At 56.9% G+C, this 18,010-nt stretch overlaps 5 protein-coding genes across 5 annotated transcripts; all 5 read right to left on the bottom strand.

Annotated features, from left to right (window-relative positions):
* Positions 1 to 5,362: 5,362 nt before the first annotated feature.
* Positions 5,363 to 6,448, bottom strand: GGS23DRAFT_518434 (glycoside hydrolase family 11 protein). The gene has a single exon (XM_051514623.1). The coding sequence runs from the start codon at positions 6,135 to 6,137 to the stop codon at positions 5,481 to 5,483; it is 657 nt and encodes a 218-aa protein (XP_051372595.1). The 5' UTR covers positions 6,138 to 6,448; the 3' UTR covers positions 5,363 to 5,480.
* GGS23DRAFT_518433 (uncharacterized protein) lies at positions 6,449 to 7,338 on the bottom strand. The gene has a single exon (XM_051514622.1). It carries the CDS (start codon positions 7,216 to 7,218, stop codon positions 6,760 to 6,762), a length of 459 nt encoding a protein of 152 aa, XP_051372594.1. The 5' UTR covers positions 7,219 to 7,338; the 3' UTR covers positions 6,449 to 6,759.
* Positions 7,339 to 11,912: 4,574 nt separating this feature from the next.
* On the bottom strand, positions 11,913 to 12,623 carry GGS23DRAFT_565822 (uncharacterized protein). Its single transcript, XM_051516242.1, has 2 exons — positions 12,600 to 12,623; positions 11,913 to 12,531 (listed from the first exon to the last, which is right to left on the bottom strand). Exon 2 carries the CDS (start codon positions 12,449 to 12,451, stop codon positions 11,966 to 11,968), a length of 486 nt encoding a protein of 161 aa, XP_051372593.1. The 5' UTR covers positions 12,452 to 12,531; positions 12,600 to 12,623; the 3' UTR covers positions 11,913 to 11,965.
* On the bottom strand, positions 12,428 to 14,298 carry GGS23DRAFT_518377 (uncharacterized protein). The gene is made up of 2 exons (XM_051514621.1): positions 12,600 to 14,298; positions 12,428 to 12,531 (listed from the first exon to the last, which is right to left on the bottom strand). The coding sequence occupies exon 1, from the start codon at positions 14,211 to 14,213 to the stop codon at positions 12,639 to 12,641; it is 1,575 nt and encodes a 524-aa protein (XP_051372592.1). The 5' UTR covers positions 14,214 to 14,298; the 3' UTR covers positions 12,428 to 12,531; positions 12,600 to 12,638.
* Positions 14,299 to 15,198: 900 nt separating this feature from the next.
* Positions 15,199 to 17,780, bottom strand: GGS23DRAFT_596375 (uncharacterized protein; the record flags this gene model as incomplete). Its single annotated transcript, XM_051518468.1, has 2 exons — positions 15,199 to 16,125; positions 17,736 to 17,780. The coding sequence occupies 2 exons, from the start codon at positions 17,778 to 17,780 to the stop codon at positions 15,199 to 15,201; spliced, it is 972 nt and encodes a 323-aa protein (XP_051372591.1).
* Between the last annotated feature and the right edge of the window lie 230 nt (positions 17,781 to 18,010).

The following is an 18,010-nucleotide window of genomic DNA, read 5'->3' as shown; positions in this document are numbered from 1 at the left end:
AATTCGATGTCGTCCGGAACAGTGCCGCCACATGGAGAAGAGTCGCAGCCGACAAGAGGCCAGTGATGCGATGGGGCCACAGAGGAGCCTCTCTCAGTAGAGACAAAAAAGGCCCTCGGTGGTAATGCCCAGATCTGAGGCCGCCGGTGGGATGTGTCGCGACGACGACCCTGAATCAAGGAGGTTCCGTTAGCGAAGCGCAGGGACCTCATAAGCTGGTTATTTTAAGAGATTCAGTTACCGCCTTTTTAATCATTGGAATTACACCGCAAGGGAAACCTGCCTTTTTATTACCAACGACTCGTCGTTGGTATCGGAATGGAACTAGGGCTTTCGATGGGATGAATCGAAACAGCCCAAGTTCATTCGAGGAGGTTCTGTTAGCGAAGCTGACGGCTTGCAGGGACTTCATAAGCTGGTTGATCTCGTCATAAGAGATTCAGTTACCGACTTTTTAATCATCGGAATTACACCGTGGGGAAACCTGCCTTTTTATTGCCAATGATGAATTGCCGACAGGAGCTCGGTAGCTCTTGAAGAAGGCAACGTTCCTTATTAAGTCGGCACGACTGAGGCTATCGGTAGAACGATTCGAGCGACCTGAATTCAAGAGGTTGCGTTAGCGAAGCTAACGACTTGCGGGGACCTTATAAGTTGCCGACTTCTCATCATAGAAGCGATGCTTTTCAGCTTCTCAAAGTTACCACTGGCAAATAATCATTAGAATTACACCTGAAGGAAACCTGCCTTTATATTACCAACGAGTCGTCGACAGGAGCTTAGTAGCTCTTAGGGACGTTCCTTATTAGGGAGACTGGTCGTCTCGGTACGACTGAGGCTATCGGTAGAACGATTCAAACGGCCTGAATTCAAGAGGTTGCATTAGCGAAGCTAACGACTTGCAGGGACCTCATAAGCTGCCAACTTCTCATCATAGAAGCGAGGCTTTTCAGCTTCTCAGAGTTACCACAGGCAAATAATCATTGGAATTACACCACGGGGGAAACCTGCCTTTTTATTGCCAATGATGAGTCGCCGACAGGAGTCCAGTGACTCTTGAAGAGAGCAACGTCCCTTGTTAACGGGATTAGCCATCTCGGCACTACTGAGGCTATCGGTAGAACGATTCGAACGACCTAAATCAGGCAAGGTTGCGTTAGCAAAGTTAACGGCTTGCAGGGACCTCATAAGCTGGTTGGTCTCGTCATAAGAGATTCAGTTGCCGTTCTTTTTTAATCATTGGAATTACACCATAGGGAAACCTGCCTTTTTACTGCCAATGATGAACGACCGATAGGAGCTCAGTAGCTCTTGGGGACGTCCCTTGTTAAGGAGACTAGCCATCTCGGTACGACTGAGGCTAATATCCGTGGGATGATTCGATCGACCTAAATTCAACAGGTTCCGTTAGCGAAGCTGACGGCTTGCAGGGACCTCATAAGCTGGTTGTTTTCATCATGAGAGATTCAGTTATTGGGCTTTTAATCATTGGAATTACACCATAGGGAAACCTGCCTTTGCATTGCTAACGAGCCGCCGACAGGAGCCTAATTAGCTCTTGGAGAAGAGGGCAACGTCTCTTGTTAAGGAGACCAGCCATCTCGGCACGACTGAGGCTATCGGTAGAACGATTCGAACGACCTGAATTTAAGAGGTTCCGTTAGCTTTGCTAACGGAATGCAGGGACCTCATAAGCTGGTTAACCATTTTCGCCATAAGAGATTCAGTTGCAGGTTTTTTAATCATTGGAATTACACCATAGGGAGACATGCCTTTTTACTGCCAATGATGAACCGCCGACAAGAGCCTAATTGGCTCTTGGAGAAGAAGAGGGCAACGTCTCTTGTTAAGGAGACAAGCCATCCCGGCATGACTGAGGCACTTTGATCATGAAGTTGTGGGTGTCGAAGACAAACTCGAAAGAGCCAAGTGGCCAGTGGAAGACAAGTGTCTCCGGCGGTTTCTTCAGCGGTGGTGACATCGGATTCGGCTAGAGGAGACAGGGGGGACAGACACACTACCCGCGGGATCAGGCCCGTGTGCGGTATCACGGGGGGATCCGGCCACGACCTGCGAAGGCTGGCAGAGGACGGGGTTCGAGCCGGCAAGGGGACAGGCAGGCTAGGGAGCAAGCCGCGCAGCGAGACATGCGAACACGGGGCGCACCTCCAGGCCGACGAAAACGGGAATGGCTGGGAGAAAAGGATCTGAGGGGAGAGTGTAGAAGAAGAGAATCTGAGGGGAGAGCCCAGAAGAAGGGAATCAGAGGGGAGAGTCTGGGAGAAGAGAATTTAAAGAGAAAAGCTGGGAGCGAGCAAGAGAGGAGATGTAGGTACAATTCGAAGCCGCAGAGGGCACGAGCTAGAGAGCGACGTCCGCTCGCCGATATTGATGGCGAGTCTCGGATTAGCAGCGGCGACTAGGCGTCTTGCAACGCCAGGTACGTTGCGGCTTGACGGCGTGGCAGCAGGTGTGTATATATATGTGTGTGTGTGCTGATACAGGCATGGAAAGTCACTAGGTAGCTATACGGTAGTGGCTCTGCATAGATTTTGACGCGTGCTATTCGCAGAAAAGAAAGGGCATAGATCCAAGGGCAGCTCCTTTCCGTATATTCTTTTTTCCTCGGGAGGGAGCATGCAAGAAGAGACGGCTTTTTTCTTCTTCTTTTGCTGGGGTATGAAAGCGCTGTGGGAAGACGAAGCAATTGCGGTCTCCCGAGCAATGAATCCGGTAGCAATATCTCTCTGGATGCTGTCTCATGGCTTACGCACATACTCTTTATGAACATTAATGCTATCGCCCTTCCTATTTGCAAGACTGTCATTGAGGAGGCAAGGTCTATGAGGCACCGCTTGTGGGTGTTGCCGCTGCTGTCTTGCAATCGAAACAGCTGCCAGAGGGCGGGCAGTCATCCAGGCTGCCGCTCTTTACGTCTATCTTCTTCTGTGCTAGGTGCACATTTCCATATGCAGATAGGAGGTGGCCATCTCCTAGCCACGTAGAAACTGCATCGACTCTTGTTTAAAAGCGTGGCAATACACATGTGGCCCAGCCTACCTACCTCCTAAGATAGAGATCGTTGCGTACGTACAGACGGCACGAGAGCACCGCGATGGAGTTTCCTCAGTTTAGTACCGTGGCTCTCGCGTCACCACCACCTCTATACCTATCCAGGCACCCAGGTAGGGACGGGACCATTACTATCTTCATGCCTACTACACAATGCATCTGCCTCTTGCCTTAGCCATCTAAACTTAATTCCTCCTGTCACACGGCAAGCGACTCACCTCTTTGTGGGCTGTTGCCTTCCTAGCCGACGGAGGAGAAGAGAGAGGCTTCCACTATTAGGCGCTGAGTACGGGTCCTTTGCAGTGGCAGTGCCTTCGGCGTGACGTTGTGAAGAGCGAGATTTTCGAGCACCACGGCGGTAGACTATTCCCCATGCAGCTTCAAATGTTTAGCCGTCAGCCGAGGGCCGGGCGGCGCAGACGGAACGAACAGAGATATGGAGGGCGATAGAAAGGCAATAGAGCAGCTGTCTACAAGTTTTGTTCAACACCATGTTTGACATGAACACCGCAGACGGCTCCGGACGCCCAGTGGAACAGAGGGAGAGCGGTCTAATGAAAGACGGAACGGCCGGGCCTGTGAGAGGTTCTATCAGAGGAATAGTAGGGAGGCAAGGTATATGCTCCGGACTTGCGGGATGCTTCCGGGTTCTTCTACGCCCTTCGCGAAGTTCAGAATCACTCTTAAAGAGCTTAAGGTACGATGGTATGTTCTCCGCAGTGACGGACAACCGCACTCACACCTTTCTCCCCGGGGACTACTAAGAGGGGCGTGGATATGGGGCTTAGAGGTGGGAGTTGAGAGGTCCCGTCGTAGGCCGTACGGCCCCGCTGCCTCTGCCGACTTTCACGGCGAATTCGGTATTAAGTAGCGTTGGGACAGCCTGAGGATTCCGCATATCCATAGTACCCCCAATTTCCTGAATGGGAACCTTCTATCCGATCCGTCGAGACGCCGCGCTACAATCCGACCAGACAATTGCCCGCCACACTAAGCTGTCAACTTGTCTACCGTCGAATGGGGGGCCGATCTTAGTACCCAGCTCCAGAGCGAGCACAGGCGGAACGGGCTGGTTTCCCTGGCTTATGGTTCACGGGTTCGGGAGGGACTCTACATGTCTAATACTCGCCGGGCCCGTCTAGTTATTATCTCCTACAGGTCTGGCTGAGGATTTCGGCCGGTTCGTCTTCGCCAGCTAGGCCGTGGACCGTGCCGGAACCACGATAATGAGCGAGGTATCAGCCCGCCTGTAGTGCGAATAGGGGCGGGGAGGGGAGGATCCTACGCGGCCACCGCCAAGGGCTGCTCGTCTCGTCTCTGCTCTCTCGCTCGCTCGTCCGCCCAGCACAACGTCATCCGGGGCCAGCAACACGCCTTATAGCTGGCCTAAGCCGTGCTCTTGTAGTCGGATTAAGAAACGGGCTCGATACCCGAGCGGAGGGATCCCGCATATAGGCTAATATATACAACGCGCGCACATGGTCGACCTCGGGGCCTTGGCAAAATCATCCTTCTCTTCCTCCCCTCCACACCCCCCCCTACCTGATATCATCGGTGCTATTATGATATGAGCAGCAAGGCCATATTAACCGCTGCACGCCGTCCGCGCACATGCACGTCCCAGACGTCGCACTCGGCATTCCATCTATCCATCCATCCATCCCACCCCTCCTCCTGTGCCCCCCCCACAGCGCCGATATTTTCCCGCGCGAACAACCGAACCCCCAGGCGCGCACAAACCCAACCCGGGACGTAGGTATTGTTATTATTATGTGCCGCGCGGGCAGTTTAGATTAAAAATGGCGACGGCCAAGGACGAAAGGCGCTCTCGGCTCGAGGCTTGTTCTGCGCGCTAAGGCCGCCGCCGCGATAGCCTCAATGCTACGTCGACGACGACGTCGCCAAGGACGGCGGCGAAGGCGCGGTCGGTTGTGGTCTGGTGGCCGGGGAAAGGAAGGGGAAAAGGTTGTTGCCGCTCCACTTCGGGGAGTGCGATGGGGAGTGCGATGGGGAGTGAGAGGGAGAGGAAGAGGGAGAATTAAGAGGTTACTAGAAGTGCTACGACGGCACGAGCGCCGAGCAAGAGATATATATGTAAAAGTAGAGACTGGGTGTCAAATATGTACCTATAATATAGTCTGTCCGCCCTTCAACTGCCTAAACCTACGGTAGGTACTGACTGCATCGTCCGCAAAGTCCCTCGAGCTCCTCCCCCCCCGCGAGCCGAGCTGCTCGCCGCCTTGGCCCTGGATGCCAACACCCTTCCCTCCCTCCGCCCCGTCTCAAGCTAATAATAGCACGAAGGAAAGATGGACGGATAGATAGATAGATAGATAGACGAACGACAGGTTACGATCCGTGGCCCCCTCCGCGTTCGGGCCCTGCTAAGCAGCCGGCGGGCGGGGGGCTCAGGACTGCTCGACGGTGATGCGGGCGGAGCCGCTGCTCTGGTAGCCCTCGGTGGCGAGGATCTGGTAGTTGTGGGTGCCGAGGCGGAGGCCGGCCTTCTCCCAGGCGTCGAAGTGGTTCTTGATGGTGACGGAGCCGCCGACGCGCTTCTGGCGGCGGACGGACCAGAACTGGTAGAAGGTGGCGGTGCCGTCGATCGACGGCTGGTTGACGCGCTGCGTGCGGTAGATGTCGTACGTGCCCCCGTCGCTCTCGATCTCCCCCAGCTTCCCCGCCCCCGTCGACGGGTTGTACGTCCCGAACGCCTCCACCACGTAGTACTCGATCAGCGGGTTCCGCGTCCACCCGTACACCGACAGGTAGCTGTTCACCGAGCCCCCGTTCCACGTCCCGTTGTACGTCACCACCCGCGTCGCCCCCGGGTTCCACCCCTTCCCCGCCACGAAGTTCCCCACGTTCTGCCACGACACGTCGTACGAGCCCCCCGGCCCGTTGTTGTACGTCACCTGCCCCGCCCCGTCCGTCCAGAACGAGTAGAAGAACCCGTCGTGCGTCCCCGTCCCGGCCGGCGTCGACCGCGTGATCAGGTCGAGCGGCGACGCGAGCGCCGCGCCGCTGAGCGCCGCGAGTGCGGCAAGGACCGAGGACCCGAGCATGGTTGGCCGTGAATGGGGTGTGTTCGAGTGGGTGGTGTTTCAGGTGGTGGGAGCCCCTGACTTGATAGACTGCTGCGTCTTGGAGGGAAAGGTGCGGAAAAGGACCTGGGACTCTTTGGCTGCTGCTCGTCGTGGAGCGTCCCTTTTATATTCGGCGGGCCAGGGTATCCTCGCCATTTCCCGCCAGCTCTGTTTTTACCCAATTGGCCTCCCTCCAGTCCTCAACCCCCCCTTTTCCCGCCCTCTCACCCATTGGGTGCTAAGCTGCGATGCCGTTTCATCCTGGCTCCCGAGCATACGATGGCGTTGAAATTCGCATGTTTATGCCATCTCTAGGGGGGGAAGGGGGGGAAGGGGGGGTAAAAGCTGCGAATTGCCGACAGCGCCCATCGTGAAAACCCGGGTTCTCTCACGACGTCGGCAGGATGGAAGAGAAACAGAGGCGGACGCAGAGAGAGAGAGAGACAGATAGGTAATGATGGACGCCCGTCCGATTTTTGCCGCCGGCTAATTTGTAGAATCACCTACCCTCCACTTATTATTGCGTCGTCCCCCCGGTCGGCCACATCTCGTCATTGAAGGAGGTCTCGTGCTATACGCCTACCTGGGACCAGACGCGCGTTCAGATCCCATCCGGGCGCCTTGAAGCAAGCCGCGGCCAGCTGTCTCGCGCGGGCCAGAGCAGCAAGGAAAAACAAAATCCTGCTCGCGATATGGCGACGGAGCATCTTGTCTTTTGCCGGATTTCATCCCCCGCGCACGAGTGCGACGGCGACGGCGGCGACGATAGAGCCGAGCGCGCGAAGGGCCAGCGTGCAGGACGCCGGCGGCTAAGCTTCGGCAAGAAAGCGAGGTAGGGCAGGGCGGAGCAGAGCAGAGGAGGGCAGAGGAGAGCAGCAGAAATCTCTCTTTCTTGCCTACCTACTGGGCGCAACCGGCCGGGAAGGGCGGGACTTCTCTTAGGACGGCCGAGCTGGAGCGCGCGCACTGCGCTCCGGCTGAATCTGGCAATATCTCCGCCCCCTCGCCAGCACCGCGTCACGCTAGGTACCGTACGACGACTCCATAAGACGATTTCCATCCGACAGCGACAGGCGACTCGTCGAGGACGTAGTTCGTGATGTGTCTGCGCCTGCGTCTGTCCCTCCTACCCATGCCAGCGTCTCCTGGCTGGCCGGGCCGTCTACGCAGCAAGCCGCTTTGCTAGTCCCGCAGCATTCCTCCCGAGGTGAGGTTCGCCGCTGCGCTGCCTACCCACCGACCTGACCGTCCGCGGTGTGTTGCGTGCGCGCGTATGTGTGTCTCGGGGGTTTTGCGTGTCCATGCATACACACCTACACACTCACGCAACGCGCGCACGCACGTATAGCAGAGCCGAAGGCTGGGTAGCTCCGCAGCTCAGCTCGAGGTGGTCCGCGGGAGCACGCGCAGGAACAGGAGTCGGGGAGCCGGAGCTCGAGGACCATGTCGCCCCCCCGCGCGCCCCTCCCCCTTCCCCCCCCCTCCCCAGCACCGGACGAGGTTTCAGCCCGACGCTCGCACACGCACAACGCACGCGCTCGTCCCAACGGTTATCGTGCATACGGCACATGCAGCCGCTTCCGCTCCTCCCCGGTCTCAATGCCATCGTCGTCGACCTCTCTCTCTCTCTTTTTGTCCCAACTAACGGCCCCCCCTTCCCCTTTCGACAGCGTGGCGTTCGGCCAGATATGTACGTATATATGTAGGATGGCGCCGGGGAGCTCGTGCCCTGTTCCTGGTAGGGCGACGGCGCCGCGGGATCGCTTGGCGGGCGGACGGGCTAACTACATACAAACATCCATCCATCCACTGGCTATGCGCTTTCCCGTCCCCCTTTTTGGGAATGGGGGGGTTTTTTTCTTGGGTTATTTCGCGCTTCCTTCGAGAAAGGCCAGCGAAAACCGGCACAGCATCAGGTACTGCCGACTCGCGCACCTCGACTCGCTGGATCGATCACGATCCGATCCGATCCGATCCGCTGGGCACGAAACGACGTCGATCTGAGGAGGTACATCCCTCCCGTCTACCCATAGTCCGCCAGCGATCCCGTTCAGGGGGGGAGCGGGCGGGAAATGAGCCTAGCGAGGCTAGCTAAGCCCGAATCGCAACGGGCTGACTGGCTGGCTGACCGGTCGGTTGACGAGGTTTGTCCAGGAGCGGGTCGGCCGAGAGCGAGATATAAGTCCGTCGATCCGGCCGGGGAGAGAGCGCGTGTTCGCGGTCGAGTATCGGTGAGCAAGTAGGCAGGCAAGCAAGAAAAGCACCACGCAGAAAGGGGGCCCGCACACACACACACGCACGCAAAGCTCAAATAACTCCACACGGCGATCTGCCCTCGCTTGCACCACTACTCGGTGGAGCTTAGTAACCTAGTATGTACTTACATACACACATACAGGTGGACGGGCTCAGGACGGAGGCGGGAGTGGGACGAGTGGACGTGACTGGATGACGTTGCTAGAAATACCTACATCGTCGTCTCCATCCTCGTTATCCATTGTCTCGTATGGCATTTGCCGGAGAGACGAAAAAGGGGGGGCTTTCCTTCTTGGTTCGCCCCCCCCCCCCCCTTTCCCCTCCTCCTCAGGCACCGATCGTCGCGGAGTTCCCGCTTCACCTGAACCCACCGCGAGCACTCGTATCGCCTTTCTGGCCCCTACGGCATGTGCCGTAGGTCGGGTATGGGATTTCCCGCCGAAGAGGCCATGTACATACATATAGGTATAGTAGGGCACCCATGCGGACTGTGGGATCCCTGCGTCGGGCAACAAGCCTAGCTAACTAACCCTGGGCACATGCTTACGGAGAATCATCTAACGAGGGGAGGGGGAGGGGGAGAGGAGAGCGAGGGGAGGGAAAGCGAGAGGGACAAGAGAGGAGGAGAGACTCGGACGAAACCGCGAGCGCTTACTCACCGCATCGAGGTCGTTTCTGGATGGATAGGAAGAGACAAGGAGACGACGCACCGTCGCGCGTCCGTTTTCACGACAGGCCTAGCTTTGCGTGTGTTCCTGTGACCGCGAGACGGCGTGGGGACGGGGTTACTATTGCTTGGGTTGTGATGAGCTATCCCACCCCCTGACGACGGGGACCGGGCCCCCCGCTCATCTGAAGCCCATGTTAGGTATTGTGTTGGACCGTGTCCGTTGTATTTTGCGGGCTTGAACCGGGGCCCCCCCTTCCCCTTCCCCCTCCCCCTTCGCCGTTCTCCCCACCGCGCTACCTAGGCTACGATGCTATGTGTGTAGGCGGGTAGAGAGATCAGCGAACACCTGCGCATAGGAGCGCACGCGCCCGCGCATGTAGGTGGGCGAGTAGGTATGTACGTACGCACGCACGCGCGGACACCCCTCGCGCATGCTCGCATGGTTGCGTCTCCCCTCCCCATCGCTCTCCATCGATGACTCCTACCGACGGCGGTGAGCAGAAGTCCTCCGCGTCGACGAAAGCGGAGGCCCAGGACGGCGGCGGCGACGACGATGACGAACGGTACGTTCCGCTCGCGAGTGTGAAAAAACGACATGGGGGACGGGCCACCCCCATATTACGTAGGTATGTAGGCAGGCGGGCAGGTTATCTTATGAGTGTCCTGCGACGTGCCAGGCTCGACACCCTGCGCGCCAATGCCTTGGGCGTCCGTCCGCCCGCTAGCGACCCAGTCTCGTCTCGTCTCGTCTTGTCTAGGAACCGAGGCGACCAGATGCGGGAGGGCCGGCCAAGGAAAGGGATCACATCACCGCCGTCCGGGAGGGGGTGGAAGGGGGACGCGCTCGCGAACTTGAGAGAGAGGACGGGGGGAGAGGGAATATGGGTGTGAGCGAGTGTGGGAGAAAGAAAAAAAAAGGGGGAGGGGGGAGGAACTCTCGATCAGAGTAGCCAAGCTAAGAATCGTTCAAGTCTACGCGGGCGCGGGCAATCCATTTGTCCACCCATCCAATGAAGCAATGAATTCGATCGTCTAAGGTAAAACCCACGAGAGCGGCTGAGACCCAGGCGAGTTCACCTTTTTAGGGGGAGGGGGGGGGGTGGATGCATACATACCTACGTCCCATACAACATCTGCATACCACGCACGCACATACATACATACATACAGCATGCCTACATATGTATGCACATACGTACGTACGTACGTGCAGCAGCAGGGCCTCTCGAGCGTGCAGGACGCGACAAGATTGGATGGCACTTATAACAGGTGTGGTAGTAGTAATAATGATAATAATATGCCCGATATTGGGGGGTTCGTATGGCAGCGCCCCCTAGCGAATGGGAACCCTGCCGAGAGGGAGGTAGTATGTAAGTGTTGCGCTGCTGGAACGGTGATACCCCCACCATCCGGTGTTGGCGTTGAGGAGAAGAAAGACAGAAAGAAGGATAGGAAGAAACAAAAGAAAGAAGGGTTTAGTCACACTCTCCCCCCTTTATCTCTATATTTTTCATTTTCTTCTTTTTTTTTTTCTTCTTTACCTCCATTCCCCTTTTTCCTACATCTCTTTTCCCCCCTCTCTGTCTTGTCCTATTTTCGTCCGTGACCCCGACCACTCGCCCCCCGGCCTTTGAGACGTGTGTATGGACATATATACGTACATACACACGTCCCTTAGGTAGTATCGTAGCCATCGTATGGTATTGTACTTATACAATATCTCCTTGGGCGGTCTGCAGTGGACCGTCCCGTGCATCGTGCGTGCCGCTACTACTACTTGGGTCGCAATATCTGGGGTCTGCCAAATTTGGCACTGCATTCGTCTCCGCCTAGGATGGGAGAAAAAAAAACTAAAAAAAGGGGGCTGTGGGGGGAGGGAGACGCAGAGAAGGAGAGGGAGGATGAGGGAGAAAGGGGAATGTGATGAGCCAAGACCCGACACTGTCTGCGACCATATCTTCTTCCTCTTCTCTCCTGAATTTGGTGAGCGAAGGAGAAGGGAAATAAAAATAAATACGACTTTCCCAAAGCCAAGTGAGTGAGTTCGGTGCGCAAGCGAATCCTGAAGAAGGGCCCTGGGCGTTCGTCAGCGCCACGACCGCTACACACCTATCCGTATACTCTATACAGAAGATGTGACGAGAGGTTGCCTGTCCGCACCAACCCGCTAGATACCGAAGAAAAAGAAAACTAGAGAAGAAGCGATTTTCCTTTAGTTAGAATTATGTCATCCGGGGAACGGAGCCCGATTGAATACCAAGATTCCCCTCCCCTCTCTATGTGCCGCACAACGGCAGAGCGGCAGGAAGAGCGGTAGCGGTAAATCCTACGGTAGTAGTTGAGCCCTCTCGCCCGTGAAGCGGCCGAGTTCGCATGAAATTCTTTTTCGGGGGGGAGACCCTTTCTCGATCCACCGATCCATCCGCCTTATCATGAGCTGTCCCTTAGTACCCGTTCTAGATCGATCGAAATGGAAGTCGAACAGACGTTCCTAAGCTTCTAGTGTCGAACATCACGCACCCGCACCCGCACACACACATCACACACACAGACAGCGGCTGAAACCCGCGGCCCCGACCCTTAATCCTGTCTCGTGTCACTTCTCATAGGGCTGTCAGATTTTATACCGTATGTATGTATGTATAGTCGTAGATCGATGATCGCCGTTGCTTACGGACAGTCTGGCGGATGGACACGGACGAGAGCACCATGACGGATACGACGACGAAACGTCATCCCCATCGCTACCCGACTGCCATCCTAGTGCCCGCGGCGCTCGATACCTGAGCATCGGCAGTCCTTCTTCTCCCCCTCTCACCCCGTCCCTCCCTCTCCACTCGCCCACTCCCTCGCTTGTCTTCTTCTTCTGCGTGCCGACCAATCACTGGATAGAGTAATTCTGGCCTGCGCGACTCGGTGCACCCGGGCTGAATGTGTAGGTATGTAAATAGGCATGTATGTGGGCATACATCCTTCCTTCTTCTCTTCTGGACTTAGCGTGGCGGTCTGTGCTGTCGCGGCCGAACATGATATGTCGTAAAATTCGTATGTTGTATGTATGTATGGACGGTGCGTATGTATACGCAGCTGCTGATAACCAGTAAATGGTAAATCTCGGGGGGCATCTCTCTCTCTTTCCTGCTTTCGGTCTCGATTTCTCTCCCTCGTTCTCCCTTTTCCAGAATTTCCAGTATCTGACATTTTTCCTTGCTAACCCCTTGGCATTAGGACAGGGGTCGTTGTTCTGGACACGGCTCGGGATTTCCGCGGTGCGTCGCCCCTCCACCCTGGAAGTTTGGTTCCGCTGGGAATCCAAAAAGCAAGGTGCTGTCGTGCACGAGGCCGGTCGATGAAAATGACAGGTCATAGAGCGACAGGGAGCCTAAATGGAACCGGCCGCGTCGGACTTGGGGTACCACAGCCGACAGGGTGACAGCCAATGCCTAGCTGCCACGGAAATGAGAAGTGAGTAGATCATCGACGGAGGCGCAGGGATCAAGGCATTAGATAATTACATTATAACTTTTTTTTTTTTTTGCAGCCTCATCAGCAATTCAACCTATGATCCTATGAATCCACCGTGTCCATCCCTCGTCGGCGCACAGCAGCCTCATCGACTCGACCGACAGGCTCACGAAGAGTTCTTGTTTCATCGAGTCTGCCTTGGCCGGCAGTATCAGCGCCGTGCCAAGGTTCCACGAAGCGTGTGCTCTCCTGATCGCATCTGCCCTGGCCACAGGCACGCCCGGGATGCTCCATTCCACATCCGCGCCGAAGTGTCTCCATGTGTTGAACGCCAGCACCTCTGGCTTTCGCGGGTCATAGTTGACCCCTACTAAGCGTGGGTCGGGCACCTCGGATAGCATGGCGAAGCGGTGGTTGACGTACTCCTGGTCGACTGCGTCGATTGATGCCTTCACGAGCGGCACGAGACGGGCGAGCTCGTCGTCGTCGTCGCAGGCCGCCGCCAGCTTGACCATCGGCGCTTTTGTAACGGCAGGTAGGGCCGCGTTGCCAAAGTAGTTGTCCGTCGCGCCTTGAAAGGCTCTCGTCCGCCAGTTGACCGAGTTCCATAGCATGGCGTTCCGTCCTGGTTGAACCTTGGGTAGGTATTTCTCGGTCGCGACGCGAGCTTTTGTAATGTGTGCGAAAGTGAGGGCGGCCAAGCTCGTGTAGGCCGACGGACGTTCCGCCATGCCGTTCTTTGCTCGGATCATCTCGCGCAGCTCGTGCAGTCGATCGTTCTTGAAGACGAAAATCTTGCCTATCTTCTCGATGCGTGCCATGGCCACTCCTTCCCTCTCCAGTCGCGGCTGCGTCGGGCCGCTGTAGTCGGTTAGCACCGTGTATTCCGGACACCTCTCGATCAGACTCTGGAATGAAGGCACCCCCGGTACGTGTATCGAATCTCGGCGGCCCCAAGAAGGCGATATCGGAAACGCCTGCTCCGAAGGCAGGTTGACTGGAGTGCCCCGCGTTTGGGCCGCGAAGCATTCTAGAAACACGCGTAACGATCCGCCGTCCACCAGCCCGTGGTGTAGGAATATGGAGAGAAGTAGGCCGCCGTCTGGAAATTCCGCTTCCACCTTCGACACCGGTATCGAATCGAGGCTGGAACTTAGACTTCCCGACACACCGAAGCGGGGATTTATGAAGGCACTAGGGGGGAAGCCGTCGTCTTTGAATCGTGCGTAGTCTAGTCGGCTCGCTTCGGTTGCGTGCAGAACTTTGAAGGGGATGTCCTGCAGCGGGGAACGGCGAAGCGAGACGCTGCCGTTGTTGATGTTCGCCTGAAGCCGCCCGGCGAAGACGGGCCGTTCCCTAGCTAGACGCTTTAGAGCGGTTTCGATGTGGCGGATGGCGTCTTGCCGGCGGCGGTTCTCGCACGGAAAGCAGAGCACGACGCATATGTATACTCGAGGCGCGCTCTGGTTCCACACCGAAAGTGGTTCTTGCCAGCAGAGATGGTCCTCCTTGTCCAGCATTGGCAACGGCTCGCGCGTGGCGAGGTAAGAGCGTGTGCGTCTCCTAGCGGTATCTGAGAGGGGCTTGGCCGTCCTGTGTTGCACGTTGCGACGTCGCGGCCGCGTAGTTATGTCTTCGCCAATCGGCGACCGCCTTTTACGCATCGTGGGCGGAGGATTTGTCTACGAGAGAGGAAGAGGGAGGAGGGGGGCGGGAGCGGGAAGCGTAAGCGACTAGGTTAGAGGCGCTAGCCTCGTGGGAAGGGAAGGGGAGAGGGATTCCGTGTGGTACGTGCGAGGAAGCCTCAATGGTCTCAATAGGGAAATCTCGATAGCTCAAGTGTCAATGGTACGAGTGCGGATGCTGTCGGAGGAAAGGGGAGGGGAGCGGGGGGGTAGGAGAGAGAAGAGAAGGAGTCGGTGGCCTTGGGAGGCGTCGTGTTCCGGTGCAGTCGCCGACGGGTGAACTCTTGTTGGTTTCTTCCTTCTCGTGGTTCTGCTTTCTTTTATCTGTTTTTCGCTTGGTCTCTGTCTCTCTCTCTTGCTCATCGTGGTGACATGGTAATGGTAGCGGTAGTGGTGGTGACGGTGGTGGTGGCGGTGGTAGTGACGGTGGTAGCGACGGTGGTGGTGACGGTAGTGGTGATGATGGTGGTAGGAACGGTAGTACCAGCAGCAGCAGCTCTGGGAGGGCCGAGACATGATATCTCTCTACGGCGAGCTGAACGAAAAAAAATGTGGGAGGGGCGATTAGCGAGAGGGTGAGCTAAGGTTGCTGGAGATGAAGATCTCTGGACCCTTGCAGGCTTGTTGAGATCAAATTGCAGGTCAAGTAGTAATAACCAGCGGAAACCGGGACCGCCCTGACGAGGAACCCATAGGTCGTTCCCACTGTTTCCGAAGATGTCAAAGTCAGGCAGGGATACCCAGAAAAGGCTGGCTGCAGATACTACCCCTCGTAACTCCACGTTGACCGCGTATGATTACCGTCGACGGTCCCCCCCTGCTCTAGTGGGAGCCGATGGCGCTAGGAAGCCCATAAAAGCCGTCAGATATGATGTTGGTTTGGTGAGAGCCGCCGCACTATCGCCTGCAGGCCTTGGGAATTCCGCCCATGCGTTCGCCCATGGGTATGGCGAGGTAGGCAAGGTCATCTGGTCTGGGCGCCGGACTGGATTTCCGTTTGCAGGCCGTAATGAAGGTCAGAGACCAGGATACCAACCACGCCTTTCCCGGCGAACGGTTTCCACCCTACCAAAACGTCTTCTAGGAAAATACGTTTCCATTTGCGGAAGAGCACCTTGGTCGCCTCGCTCATCTCCTGGGTGCCGTCGCTGTGTTTCAGCTCGGGGCCGATCTCGAGCTCGACGTGCTCTTGGTACCAGGCGTGGAATTCGTCATGGCGGGCCTCCCACAACCCTGGGCGGTCGTCCCTGGCCAGTGACATTTTCATGGAGTACTCACGGGCAGCGCTGCGCAAGGGGTGGCCGAAGTCGACGTAGACGGTGCGTAAGTAGGGGAGAGCGAGCAGAGGCGCGAGATCGTTACGGAACAGATAGGTGAAGCACACGCTGGGCAAGAGAATCTTCCTTACGAAGGCCAGATTGTGCCAAGCGCTGGTGTAGATTGCAGCCAAGGGTGGCGGCCAAGCAACGGCGGCGCAGCCGTCGCCAGAGTGAGGTGGGCGCCACTCGGGCGCACAAGCCATCTCGACGAGCACACCAACGTCGAAAATGAAGACGTCAATATCAGCTCGCACACGGCCTCTCCTGGAACCGTTGCGGGCCTTGAACAGCAGGCATCGGCTGACAGCCTCGTGGCGTGATTCTCGGTTGACCTGGAAGACGCCTAGGGTCGACTTCGGCAGAGGGAACTCGTCGAGACGGTTGAGATGGATGCTCAGGTAGGGAGCGCGGTAGGCCAATGACCAGGCACACGGAGGTCGTGGCTCGTAGACCATGTCGACAGCGAACCGCCAGATCATGAGCCGGATCTCGGTAGGCAAGCGATCCATGGTTAGGCCGGCGCTGATGAGCTGGCGGGCGCATCGGCGAGACGGATCGACGATGGAATGCGTCTGAGGGTAGCGCGAGTGCGCGAGGGCCAGCGTGGGAGTGGGAGTGCGGATGTGAGCACATGTATGTGTACGCATGTATGTATGTAGGTGTGTGCGTGTGTGCGTGTGTGTGTGTGTGTATGTAGGTATGTATGTATGCGTATGTGGGATGAATGTGCGTGCGTACCTCTGTATGCGAGTTGTGTGCGCTCGCGCGTGCGTATGCTGTATGCGTGTGTATTATGTAATGTGTCTGACCTATGCGTGGCATGTGGTAGGTGTAAAGGTGTGTGTGTTTCTCTCTCTTCTCTTTCTCCTCTCTCTCTCTCTTTCTCTCTATAGGATCATTATCTTGTATTTTCCTGTACCACTGCCCTTTTTTTCCGGCTTCGGAGATGGGCATCGATGTGCGCCAGGGAGGGGCACAGAAGAATTGAAGTCTTTTTTTTTCCTCCCCGTCTTGTTCGTCTCCTCCTCCTCCCCCTCCTCCTCCTCTTCTTCTTGTCTCTCTCGTTGGCTCTCCCCCTCTCCCTCTCATTCCCGTTCTCGTTCTCGTCCTCGTCTCCCTCGCTCTCGATGGCCAGATCCGGTAGGGGTGGGCGAGATGGGCAAATCGTCGGGTCGACTAGGTCGGTTGGCATTCGGCGGTGGGGGTGGAGAAGGGGAACGGGAGGGCGGAAGGTTGGAGAGAAAATCGATAATTGTTCTCGAGGTGGTTCGTCGAAATCAACTGGCTGGGAAGCGACCCGACAGTTCCGCGCTGCGACGGCCCCTGCCGTCGTCGTCTTTGCACCGGCTCCGACCGGCTGCTCGCCAGATGGCGTTCGCCTTGTTACACAGCCTTAAGCCCTCGAGCACGGCGCGCAGACAGAAGGCAGGCGTAACGCAGGCACCTGGTCGGGCTCGCCTGGCGGGGTTACACAAGTGCACAGCCTGGCAGGGGTGCTTTCCCAAAGCGGTAACCCACTCAGTCCGCCGGTACCCAAACCGTAACCGGTGTACCTCCACGACGCATCGAGGTGTGCGAGGTACCTATTAGGACCTCCGCGCACATACTCGTATACCGGGCCCGTACCTACTGCGAAGCCACGAGTGTATCTACCTACCTAACGCACCGCGTAGGAGGCAGGTACATTGGGTAGCGTGCAGGTATGTTGTATGTGTGTGTGTGCAGGCATGTGCACACCCAAGGAATGCGCACACTGTACGTAGATACTGTACATGATGGACATGCAGCGCTCCCGGTCGGGTTCCTACCGTACCACTGCCTGCCTGCACGGTGTTGCCATCAACGTACCTGCCCACGTACCGAACGCAGGCGCATGCAAGTAGGTACCTGCTACGCTGTACATAGGCACTCATAGGTGTATATGCCTATATATAGGAGGTATATATGCCTAGGTACCTAGTACCCAAGGCAGGAGGTGAGTATATATAGCCTCCCTACCTCTACTCCATGCATGTACCTCAGACGTACATTCGTGTCGTATTAGCCCAGGTCCCTAGGTACCTACCCCCTAACCTTAGGTCTAGGTAGGTACCTAGGAGGTAAGCCTCCTACGGCGGCGCTAGGAGGGTTCCTAACCGGCCGGCCTCGAGCTCAGGTACCTACCCTAATAAGGTATCAATACGTGCGGGCGAGGCGCCGCCTCGGGTGCCCAGCTCTCCTTATCCATGGTAGGCGCAGGGGCACGCCGCCGCTCGCAGGTACGTAGGTACGTAGCAGCACCTCTCCGCCGGGCAGGTTGGCAGGCTCATCTCCCCCGATTCAGGGTTTCTGGCGGTAAGGTACCTACTATGAGTATACATAGATCTGTTGGCATCGCGTCAGCGTGCATCCACGCCGCATCCCCTGTCGGGTCGGCAGAAGGAGGCCTGCGTCCGCTCCCAGCACGTATCTGGATCG

Source organism: Durotheca rogersii, assembly GCF_024521655.1.
Source record: "Durotheca rogersii strain YMJ 92031201 chromosome Unknown GGS23scaffold_8, whole genome shotgun sequence".
NCBI classification, from domain to species: domain Eukaryota; kingdom Fungi; phylum Ascomycota; class Sordariomycetes; order Xylariales; family Xylariaceae; genus Durotheca; species Durotheca rogersii.
This window is presented reverse-complemented; position numbering and strand designations above follow the sequence as displayed.